This window comes from Nilaparvata lugens, chromosome 10 (genome assembly GCF_014356525.2).
Source record: "Nilaparvata lugens isolate BPH chromosome 10, ASM1435652v1, whole genome shotgun sequence".
NCBI lineage: Eukaryota > Metazoa > Arthropoda > Insecta > Hemiptera > Delphacidae > Nilaparvata > Nilaparvata lugens.
Window position 1 is genome coordinate 14,465,654 of NC_052513.1, and position 11,632 is coordinate 14,477,285.

Sequence of the window (11,632 nt, forward strand, 5' to 3'; positions counted from 1 at the left end):
AAAATATTTTATAATCTGATAAGTATCTGTATATTTTCTTTTGAGAGTATTTCATCCGAGAGTCTTGAAAAAGAATTAGCCAACATAGTACTATCCACTCCACATTTATTAAATTTTTAAGTAGAATTTGTGAAATCTTCAGGAGTAAAATACAACAATTTCCATTTCCTCCTATCTCGTTATTCGTCATAGTATTCATGACAACTATAGCCAATTTGGAACAAGCACCATGCATAGTATGATAGAATAGTAGTTAAACAATAAGTCTGAATTAAGTGTAAAAGTTGAATATTGTGTATTATTTTATATTTTTCTTAGATAGCAAATTTGATACTCAGAAATTACAAGCATCATAAGTATGATAAGATGGCAGTTTAACAATAATTCTGAATTAGTTGTAAAAGTTAAATATCGTGTACTATTTATTTTTTGAGAAAATTTTGTTTCAGAAATTGCTATAGAAAATTTCATTTACAATATGTATTAGAATATTTATGAATTAGAATATATAAAATCTAAATATTTATATAGAGTGTATTCTAATATTCGGCAATTTCTGTAACATCAATAGACAGTAGTAAACTAATACTTTTTGTGAATTATTTACATTGATGATTATTAGTAAGAGAATTTTGATTCTTCAGGATAAAAAAACTATTTAAGTTATCATACTTTACATATGAATTGAATAAGAAATACAAACTCTTCGACTACAACTAGTAAAATTTGTATATAATAATGATTGAAATATCACTATGTTTCACAGATTAATAGAAGCCATTTAGTCATAGAAACAAACAAAGATCCTCAAAACCCTCAAGAAGTAACTGTTAAACAAGCTTGCTTGAATTTCCCAGGTAACTGCCAATATAAAAAAACTATAATGATTCTATCTAGGCTATGGAAATTCATATTATTATACATTAAAACTTGATCAATTGGTTAACTGGTACGGTACCAGCTATACTAGGAAATAGTATAATAATTACTGTAGACTATTAAACTTGATTCGTACCTTACTTTTCACTCGAAAGTGAGCTGAAAATGATGAAATCTCTTCTATGAAACTGAATTTTTCAGAACAAATGATGATCTACAGGGAGTTTCTCTCTCTTTGCTTTCCAAACTTATTGATGAATAGCACAATATTCGAGAGCTTTATGATAAGCTTCGGTTGGGATGTCAGTCTAACCAAGAACCTGTTCCGGTGAGTCAAATCATACAGTAGATAATTGAACAATCAGGAAGATAATAGAAAGATGAAGATAAGAGGTTGTATCCATTCTCTCTGGTTGAATCCAATAAGGCTAAGAAACTTCATAAATATAAAAAAAACTTACATCCATAAAAAACCTTACTGGCATCAGAATTCATTTACACGTCAAAAAATGAAGGAGGAGAATTTTGCAAAAACAATAATATTTCACATTAAACACTTTTTGACATCAATAGCCCAGTTTTTTGTAAAAGCTCTTGTTAAATCCAATTGTATATGCTTGAGAAACTCCATGCATTATAGCATTGAATTATTTGCATTATAGCATTATACTCCATGCATTATAGCATTATAGACATTGATAAAAAACTCACTGTTATTCGAATCCATTTTAAAGTCAAAATGAAGGAGAGCTTCACAAAATAATAATATTTCAAGTTGAACAATTTTTGACGACACTGCAGTATTTTTTTAAGTACTATATATTATTTATTATATAAGTATTATAATTTATTTTAAGTATTTTTTATTAAAAAATGGTAATACAAGGGTATAGTGTTGTTGTTTTTACTATTATTGAGGAAAAGAAGAGACTGCTATGATTTATAATCAAAAACGTTTCTTAAATGATTTAACAGAGCTAGCAGCTCGTAATGGAATAAGTGAAATTGATGTAAATTATAGCCAAGTCTGAGATATGTGGAACTATCATTGATTTATTACTAAATACATACCATACCTACTGCAATACAAATGGATAAAGAATAAATAGACAAAATTAATACACTATTATAATATTTTTAATTAATATTCATTTTATCACTCTACATACTAATATTATAAACCGGTAGGCCTACACCAACCGAATCATTCTATTAGGAAATTAAACTCTTTAAACAGCTTGTAACTACAATACAATGATTTTTAAACACCTAGCCTATGGAATATTACAACAAGTTAGTCGGACAATGAATTTTGTTGATTTTTGATCAATCATCACACAGAGCGGCAGATGTGACAAACAGAGGTGCCATAACTCACAAAGAGTTCCTCTTCATTTTGGCGGCATGTGAGCCTAGGACGCCTCATGCTGGAAAACCGGCAGAAACCAGGTGCCGCTACATATTCAGGTGGGTATTATTTTAAATAATTGATAATTTTATAGGGTAAATTGAATATAATATACATTTATTTAATATACACATTGTTTTGAAGAAACGTGTGCTATAGATATGATATTATACGTTTTATACGAAAACTAAAGATTTATACGTAGTTTATAGTTGTTATTGGTAGTGAAGGTAATATTTTAACCCAAATTAGGTTAGCATAGACAAATAATAATTATTATACTGATTATTTAAAACAGTATCTTTACTCTATACTGATAGGCTACTATATAGGTACTATAGCGAGGGTTGATTGTTGGATTTCAATAATTAAGGTTTAAATAAGGGTTTGATTTTATACGGGTTGATTTCAATCTCAAATAATACACAAATTTTATATAAAAAATCAAGAGTAGTTTACAGTTATATGGTGAACTATTAGTGAATGTAGATTGTTTGATTTCAATATTGAAGGCTGCTTTGAGAAGGGTTTGATAAAAAGTTATAGTACGGGTTATAGCCTATGCTATAATAGACAATGTTTCACAATCAGGGGGTGTCGATTTTTTCGTGCATATAACTGCACCCCAAACCACCGGTTTCAGGACAGGACGAGATACCAAGGAAATTTTGTAGAGGAAAGTGTTCACTCACTAATTACTTGGTGTAATTACAGGTGATTACTTATTTACAGGCTAGATAGATAGATAGCCTATTGCCTTTTTTTAACACACTTTAAGATATTACAAGTGTTGTGGGCGAAGTTGAGGCAATAAGAGCCCAATCTTCTACTTGACCCAAATTAGGTTAGCATAGACCAGTGGTCGCCAAACTTATGAGCCTGTGAGCTAGAATAGCATTTATAAATCTTCTAGCAGCGGAACTCTTTTTGGCCATCAAGTATGTTTGGAGTGAACGTTGTAGCCGCCATTCTGATGCAGTTCTCCAAAAAATGTTCCTATATAGATTTTTTATGAATTTCATACTTGAAAAAGATGATTCACACAAGTAGGTAGAGCTGAGCATAGCTTTCAACCTCAATGCAACTTGAATAATAATTGAATATTTTTATTTGGGGACTTGAGGCCAAATATTTCCAGTTGTGGAAAGTGATCTGAGAGACAAGATCATTTTAAAAATCCACAAATTCCATTTTAACTGAAGCCTGATCTCCACCAAAATGTTTTACAACTAGCTGCAAAATCTTCTGCATCGATCTCTACAAAAGAAGAGTTGACAAATTGTACCATATTCGATATCCTTTTAGAATCGTTGATCAAACTGTTGTCTCAAGTCTGAATTGTAACGTACTATTGGTTATTGCTGAGGTGCTGTGGAGGATTTTTCTCGTCATTGATTTTCTTTAGACTGGAAAAGTGTTTATATTCAAACTGAACGACATTCTTTTCCCACATCTCAAGCTCCTTGGAAAACGATTTTACAGTTCAAATCATTCCACCGATGTCCTTATCTTTCCCTTGAAGCTGCAAATTTTAATCATTCAACTACTCAGTTATATCTGTGAGAAATTCAAAATTTTTTAGCCATGTTTCTCAATGCATGGTTGACAACCCAAGCATTTCTGTGAGCTACCAAAAACTACCCCACGAGCTACCGGTAGCTCGTGATCGACTGTTTGGCGACCACTGGCATAGACAAATAATAATTATTATACTGATTATTTTAAACAGTATCTTTACTCTATACTGATAGGTTACTAGGATTATAACCTTATGTTTTGTACCATGGCGAAACGGTTTGCAGACCTAGTTATCAGTGACTTAACACTTCTTAGGCCTAGCCTACTACAAAATCATAAATTTGATGTTTATATGAGGAATTTGATGTGATAATGTGCATGGTTTTTCAAAATAAATATAATTGTATGAGATTGGGACATTCTTTTTGAATCACTCTGTAATTACCTGGTTAAGTGGTAGAGTGTACGCTACTGTCCAAACTTCGCCACTTCATCAAATAAATAATCATTGCATTTTATAATTCTATTTCAGATTTTTCGACACAACCAACAGCAACAGACTGAGCTTCGATGACCTGAAGAGAATGCTTCTAATGATCAGAGAAACGAGAGGTCAAAGTCAGAATGAGATCGAGGTTGAGAAAGAGCTGGACAATTGTGAGAAAACTGTTCAAAACATATCAATCACAGATATGACTCTGGGCAACTTCATGCGTTGTATAGGAGAGCTGAAATTCAGGGGCACTTCTAAACTTCTACGATCACCCATAAGCGTTATTCAATTTTTCCGCAGGTATTATGAAAATTGAAGGTAATAACTTTATGAATAGATTTTCGTAATACAAGGAATATTGGAAAATTGTAATTGCTAATTCAAATATTATGAATTCATCAAATACGACACAATTGAAAGAAGAAGAAAATGTGTACGTAGACAAAAGAGCCAAAAAAATAACTAAAAAATAAACAATGGACGGCAAATATTGCAAAATTTGATAAATTATTGCAAAATTTGAGAATAGTTTTGGGCTATGCCTGTTGTTCTATCCCGATCATATTTATATGATTTGTAATTCTATCAACAAATAAATAAAAAAATTCATCAGGTGCAAGGTTCCAGTTAGAAAAGTTAATCATCATTTATATTAGGTATGTTATGCTATTAATTTGCTAATAGATTTTGTGAGATTTTTATGACATAGGCCTAGCCTACTATTAGTTTTAATCGATTTCATAATCGTAAAATAATACAAATGTTATTCTATCGTACGTGATAGAGGCTCATCCATTCAATATTCAACCTTTTTTAAAAAAGCATTTCAGGAATCTTCAAGTAAGAGATCACCTAAATCTGTAATTATAACTTTTTCAGCCAAAACCTCCTCTTCCATTAGCCTATATGTTATTGAACCTTGAAGCTTCAGAAACTGCATGATTATTATTATAACACACATTATTAGGCACTAACATTGGCTATAACACTATAAAATATAAAATAATTAAAGGCCAATATTGAAAATATAAACGTACAAAAATACCAAAATATTCTTAAATGTATTGCATGTACTGTATACTACTACTCCAAATATCTAGAATATCTGTGTAATTTGCAACTTGTTTAATATTATGTACTGTATTTCATTTATTAATTCAACATTGAAACCCAGTTTTTAATAACCCTGGTACTAATAACATGAGATCACATACGGTATTTAATATATGTGTTATCTCGTATCCTCATCTATTGCATTTTGTCCATTTTGGGAAAATACTGCAATGTATCTGTGTCAATTAATAATTTTGTCTATTTAATTTAATATTTAACAGAAAATAAACGTGATTTGAACTTTCAGCCGCAACATTGAGTCCTATTGGTCAGTGATAGACGCGAAGGCGAGTCTGCTTTTCCGAGATAATCATTCTAATGAGTAAGTTCCAAAGATTTTTTAGGATATTATGCAGTTTTGATGTAAATTATGAATAGATAAATAAGTAGAAATGATGCTACTTTATGATAAATGAGGTAGGCCTGTACCAAAATTATGGTACGGTATAACTTGATGATTTTTCTTCTTAGTTTACTAGTAGATTCTAGAAAAATTCTTCATGGTATTGTTGATTGAATAAAACAATTTTCTTTTGAGAATATAAATTTTTGAGAAAGTTATTCAATTTACTAAAAATGACCAAAAGAAACTTAACTAAAAGTTATTTTTGATAATTTTTAGTAAATTGAATAACTTTCTTAAATATTGATATTTTCAGAAAATATTTGTTTTATTCAATCAACAATACCATGAAGAGTTTATCATCTAAATCTCATGGATTTATCTCTTACCGAATTTGAAATGTCCTGTCCCAAAAAATGTTAACTTTAGGCGCTCATATTTCAAAAAGTAATGATCTGAGAAAAATGTTTTCCTGAGAAAAGTTTTTCATTTTGAAGCTTGATGATAAACAATTCGGAAAACTTTGAAAAATATCACCAGTAGAAAGTTTATTTTTAGCCTTTGCACAGCCTTGGTGTTTTTAATGATGCTTAAAATTTGATTCAACCTATTTTCCCTAGGCCCAGTACCAGTACCCATCAAATGAATAGTAGAATAATGCTACCGTCGTCACCTTCAAATATAATGGAAAGTAAGGCAAACACATTTCAAGTGAAAGTAAATTCTACTAGAAGTGCTTCATAGTTTTTACAGGTAGAATAATTATTATAGTAACAGTTTACAAGCCACCTAAACTCATAGAGTAGAATTTGTAATAAATATGAAATCTAGTACAGCATCTCATAGATTTTGCAAGTAGAATTATTTTATAAACAGTTCACATTCAACTAAATTAATAAAGAATACTATTTGTAATCATAACAATAAAATCTTTCTATCAAATTTTTAGGAATTGTTTTGAAATGTCACTACTTTAGTTTTTATATCCTAAATTTTGGAGAGAAATAGTACAAGGTATTCTTAGTTTTTCTCTCCCGACCTGTGCTTCATTGTAAAAAAGAATAAGAATATTCTTCCAGCAAATTACAAGTTTTAATTATAACGATAACATCTATCAAATTTTTAGCTATTGTTTTCAAATTCCATCACTTTGTCAACTTTATAATAGTTTTTATACTCTTGCAGCAGGGTACAGACTATGTGGCCATGTATTCAGTGTTAGCAGACTTGGTGTTCAAGATATATTAACAGTTGATAAGCTACCATGTAAGTAAAGATTTAACTAGCCAACATTAATATAAAATAATAATGGAAAATATTTCTTACTTTGCCATGTGAGCGATATCTATATATATTTAAGATAGAACTCCTTATATTTCGGATAAATCGCTCTAGAATAATAATATGAAATAATAATGGAAAATATTTATCACTTACCAATGTGAAATTTTCTATAGAATTATAACTTCTATTTAATATCTCCTATTTGGAATGAGAAAGGGAATTATATGAAAAATAGCAATCCAAACACTCCATATTGCGAATAAAATATGATAATGTCATAGAAATAGAACTATATAATTTTGAATGAAAGCTTATTTACTCAAGGTAGCCTACCATATACATCAGTATCATGATATACATCACTACCATGTACGATCAGAATGAATCTATTAATATTTTGATTTTGTAATTTAGGTGCAAAATCCGATTCCCTACAACAAGCTTGCTTGACTCGCGAGTCGATTGAGCGATTAAAAAACGCCTTTTTACCCAACGAAGTCCTTTCGGGCTTAGCATACTTTGCCGAGAAAATAGATGCCACTGATGTTGTGGCAAGAAAAGCAGGGCGTAAGCCAAAACTGCCTTTTAACTGGGGACAGGTATTTACTCATTAATTCAACTTAATTAATTTTCTACTCAAATTAACTTATTAATCCAACCCAATTTATCAATTCAACTCAATTTTCACGAAATAATCATCTTACCGGTACTTATTTAAGTTATCATCTTCGTTTGTAAGCACAGATTCTGGTTAATTCACCACACACTGTGTAAGCTCTATATTCAATGTCTGTTTACATTACGAACTGCTTGTTAATAATCAATTTTGAACAACTAAATTACAACATAGCAGTCAGATTGACTGTTATGTCTGAATCTGACAGCTACGTTGTAATTTAGTTGTTCAAAAGTTACTCTATATATATTTTTAGACCTACTCATAGCTTTCAAGTTATGTAGAGGAATTTCAGAATTGTACTAGAAGTGGATTTTTTTTCTCGGGGTATAGCTGCTATAGACCTATAGTCAAAATAATATAATATATCCTTGGAAATATCAATTGAAACTTATTTATTTACAAGGGCAAATTTTTACAAGTATTTCAAAATTTGGAGATGATGAGGGGATGAATGAAATACAATCGCTTTTATTTGTGATAATTTCATGAATGGAAAGAAGAGATATTAAAATTTGGACTAAAATGCGACAAGGTAGGAGACAAGGACTGAATACGACAAATGACTTATAGGTAGGGATTCAGATCACTACTGTTATTATTGTTACTGGGTACAACTATTACTGTTACTGTTTCCTATTACTGTTATTGGGCTACAACATTATGATAAAGTTGAAATACAAACAGCTTTATTGACTGACATTAAACTACATCAGGTAATAATAAATACCTTTTAAAGTGGGCTATTTTTGCAATTTTATTTTTTCTAATTTTTGTTTGAAAACTTGAACAATAAATTATTACTTTTCTGTTCCATATTCAGATTGACATGGTAGGTCTTGGAATTCATCTGATACAACTCTGCAAGATAGTTTCTGAGATATTTGCAAGAGAGCCTAGATTATTGAGGATCAAATCTCCTGTCTATGTTTTAGGTAAGTATAGCTAACATAGCGAACATATTTTAAGAACTAGACAGGGCAAACTAGAATATGAGCATTCTATTAGGTCAATTATTTATTAAATTATTCAGTATTACAAAACTGATATACAACAGTATTAGTCCTGATCTGATTGATTTTTATATTTTCAGTAATTATTATTGATAGACCAAATACTACTATACTAATATTATCACATATTTATGAACTAGCCAAGGTATAATGGAAATAGGTACAATATCTGAATTCTATTAGGTCAAATATTAGTTCTGATGTGATTGATTTTTATATTTTCAGCAATTGATATTTTCAGACCAACAAAAACTGATGATGAGCATTAAAAAGGATAAAAAAACTCAATTTTTGTGTCAATATAATATTATTCAATATTAGGAAAGACAACATACTTATTGTGTTTTTATTTAATTATGAATCTTCGATAATAGTGTTCAGTTAATTTAATTTGTCTTGTGTTCGTTAACTAATATTTTTTAATCATAGAATCTCTACATGACATCTACCAATATAATAGGAAGAATGCTTTATTTTTTAAGTTTACAAAAACACACATTTATGGAGTGATTAAAAAATCGCCAGCCGAGATAACTACTGTAATATGATAACTAGTAGAACCTCTAATTATTGTAGTTGACAATCGTATACTACGAATTATAGAGGGTACAAAATCGAGGCTATGGTCGAGGAATAAGAGGAAGAAGAAGAAGAAGAAGAAGAAGAAGAGGAGGAGGAGGAGGAGGAGAAGGAGTTGGTGGAGAAGGAGGCTACTAGGGTAGATGATGAAGAGATCATTAGAATTATAGAATGCTAAATATCTAATGAGCAATCACAGGTATTATGGTTGAAAATTGGAGATACGAGTAATATGAAAATAAACTTCAAATTTGGAATTTTCAAAAAATATTGAGAGTTTTCAATATTCAATCAACATATTTTTTCGTTCGAATTCGAATTTTTGATCGCATATGCGATTCATTTTTGGTAGACTAGTGCGCAACACAACTCATAACTAAAAGTCACATACTAATGCGAGCCTGCTGATCTCATCCTTGAACGATCCAGTCGGGGGTCCAGGGGGCGGAGCACCCTGGCTAGACGGATATGGCGAGCGAAGCAAGCCTGGCGGCTAGTCCATAATAATTCAGCTGTTGAGTGGATTTTTAATTGCATGCAATAACGCATGCAATTAATATATCAATGTAACTTAGTGAAAAATCAGCTGTCGTGTTGACTATTCATTGCATGCAATGACGCATTCAATTAATAACGGAAAGAAAACATAGTATTTTCTCTCGACCTTTATCTGCTTCCAACTCGGTCTGACCTGTTGCCAGTAAGTTGAAGGAGATTAGATTTTGATGTTAGCATATTTTTGATACACTAACCCCAACAGCCATTAGCCGTTTTCACACCGACATCTTGCCGACACAACATACAAACAGGATTTACTCTTATGGACAGTATGAGACGAGGCTGTGTTTTATAACTGCGCGAGGTCTACTGTTCATAGAACTACTAGTCCAGGATTAAAATGTTGTTTTACCAAAATCATCAAATATTTATTAATTCGATACAATGATACATGTACAAATGTGAAGCTGACTTGCACCGAGATAGAATCAATTTAATCTTAAATAATTTGAAATATATTTCAAGTTGTTAGGCTTCATTAATTCATTGAACACCTATTTTATCATTATGTGTTACCAGAACCTATTAGAATTATGTAGATTGCCTTTAATGAATATATTGAATTCCATGTAAATGTATTATTCCACCAAACTCCAAAATAACTATTTCAATGTGACTTTTAATTGTTCAGTCAATATAAAATAATTTTGATTCTGCAGTAACTTATACATAAGTGATATCAATGTAAGAAAGAACAGATTATATACTTCTAGATGAATGTAACAATATTGGAAAGATGTTATCCAACGGTATTTGAATACACCCCTGACTGTTACTGTATGGGAGTACCACCAGTAATTTATAAGTTTTCAATTCGTCAAAAGAGTGGTTATAGATAAAATAGTGTACTCAACGGTTATAATCTTCTCCTATCTCTATTTTTCTCCTTATTATTGTTCATCTTCTTCCTGCCGCCAAAGTGCAGTACTTTATACCTGGCAATAGAATTTTTAGAAATAGAAGCATTTGGTTAACTTTGGTTTACGCTTCAGTGAACATAGTCTATGAGCAGGGTAGTTCTACCTGGACACCACCGATGACAAATTGACGGGCTTTCCAGAAGTACCTAACGGGAACATTTGCTTTGTTTCATGGAAGCAAGGCATTGTAATACTGAATGAGTATTTATAGTTCTATAAAGCAAGGCCTTTTGGTTCTAATACCGAGACGTCAGTCTGCAGATTGTTGTTATGGAATGCAGAAAACTTCTTTCACCAACCTTAGACAATAAATGCTGTTTCAAAAGATTGAAAAGATAGCATGCCGCTTCCAAAATCTATGGATATGGTTTATGTACTATATTATATATATATATATATATATATATAATATATATATATATTATATATCTGTGAGGGTAGCGTAAGGGACACACTATTATTCCTCACCAACCATATAGCATATAATATATCGAACTCTGTCACTCCCACTCAACCACATCACTCTCTTACACATACCCTTTCCTTCGGCTCACTCTCTCTCACTCTCTCTCTCTCTCTCACATGATAATGAATTAAAACGCAGATTTCTGTCTTTGACACTAATATCATGCTTTAGTTAGATCAATAATGTTTTAATTGCCATCTAAATCTAGGTGAACTATTTGTAACACATAAACTAATAATTAAAACCACCCTAAATAAACCTTGATTAGTCCCAACCGATATGGTTTACAGTAACTTTAGGGACATGACAATAAGACAATAATTGTGGGTTGGAAACGTAATTTTGAATATTTATTATAATAAAATGTAATCCCATTTTTCTG

At 30.9% G+C, this 11,632-nt stretch overlaps 2 protein-coding genes across 3 annotated transcripts in view; one reads left to right on the forward strand and one right to left on the reverse strand.

Annotated features, from left to right (window-relative positions):
* The window catches only part of LOC111049957 (protein halfway), a 27,298-nt gene extending 26,094 nt beyond the window's left edge, over window positions 1-1,204 (reverse strand). The window contains exon 1 of one of the 2 annotated variants that reach the window (XM_022336417.2): window positions 1,021-1,204. The gene's annotated coding sequence lies outside the window, so the exon portion shown is untranslated. Of the gene's footprint in view, window positions 1-1,015 lie in introns of both variants that reach the window. The other variant, XM_022336341.2, reaches the window with a different exon arrangement.
* LOC111049758 overlaps window positions 1-8,996 on the forward strand; it is a 10,463-nt gene extending 1,467 nt beyond the window's left edge. The window contains exons 3-12 of the mRNA XM_039436629.1: window positions 767-857; window positions 1,081-1,207; window positions 2,221-2,346; window positions 4,338-4,598; window positions 5,659-5,733; window positions 6,375-6,445; window positions 6,940-7,020; window positions 7,453-7,637; window positions 8,538-8,649; window positions 8,953-8,996. Of these exons, the coding sequence (XP_039292563.1) occupies window positions 767-857; window positions 1,081-1,207; window positions 2,221-2,346; window positions 4,338-4,598; window positions 5,659-5,733; window positions 6,375-6,445; window positions 6,940-7,020; window positions 7,453-7,637; window positions 8,538-8,649; window positions 8,953-8,996 (1,173 nt within the window). The remainder of the gene's footprint in view (window positions 1-766; window positions 858-1,080; window positions 1,208-2,220; window positions 2,347-4,337; window positions 4,599-5,658; window positions 5,734-6,374; window positions 6,446-6,939; window positions 7,021-7,452; window positions 7,638-8,537; window positions 8,650-8,952) is intronic.
* The last annotated feature ends 2,636 nt before the right edge of the window (window positions 8,997-11,632 follow it).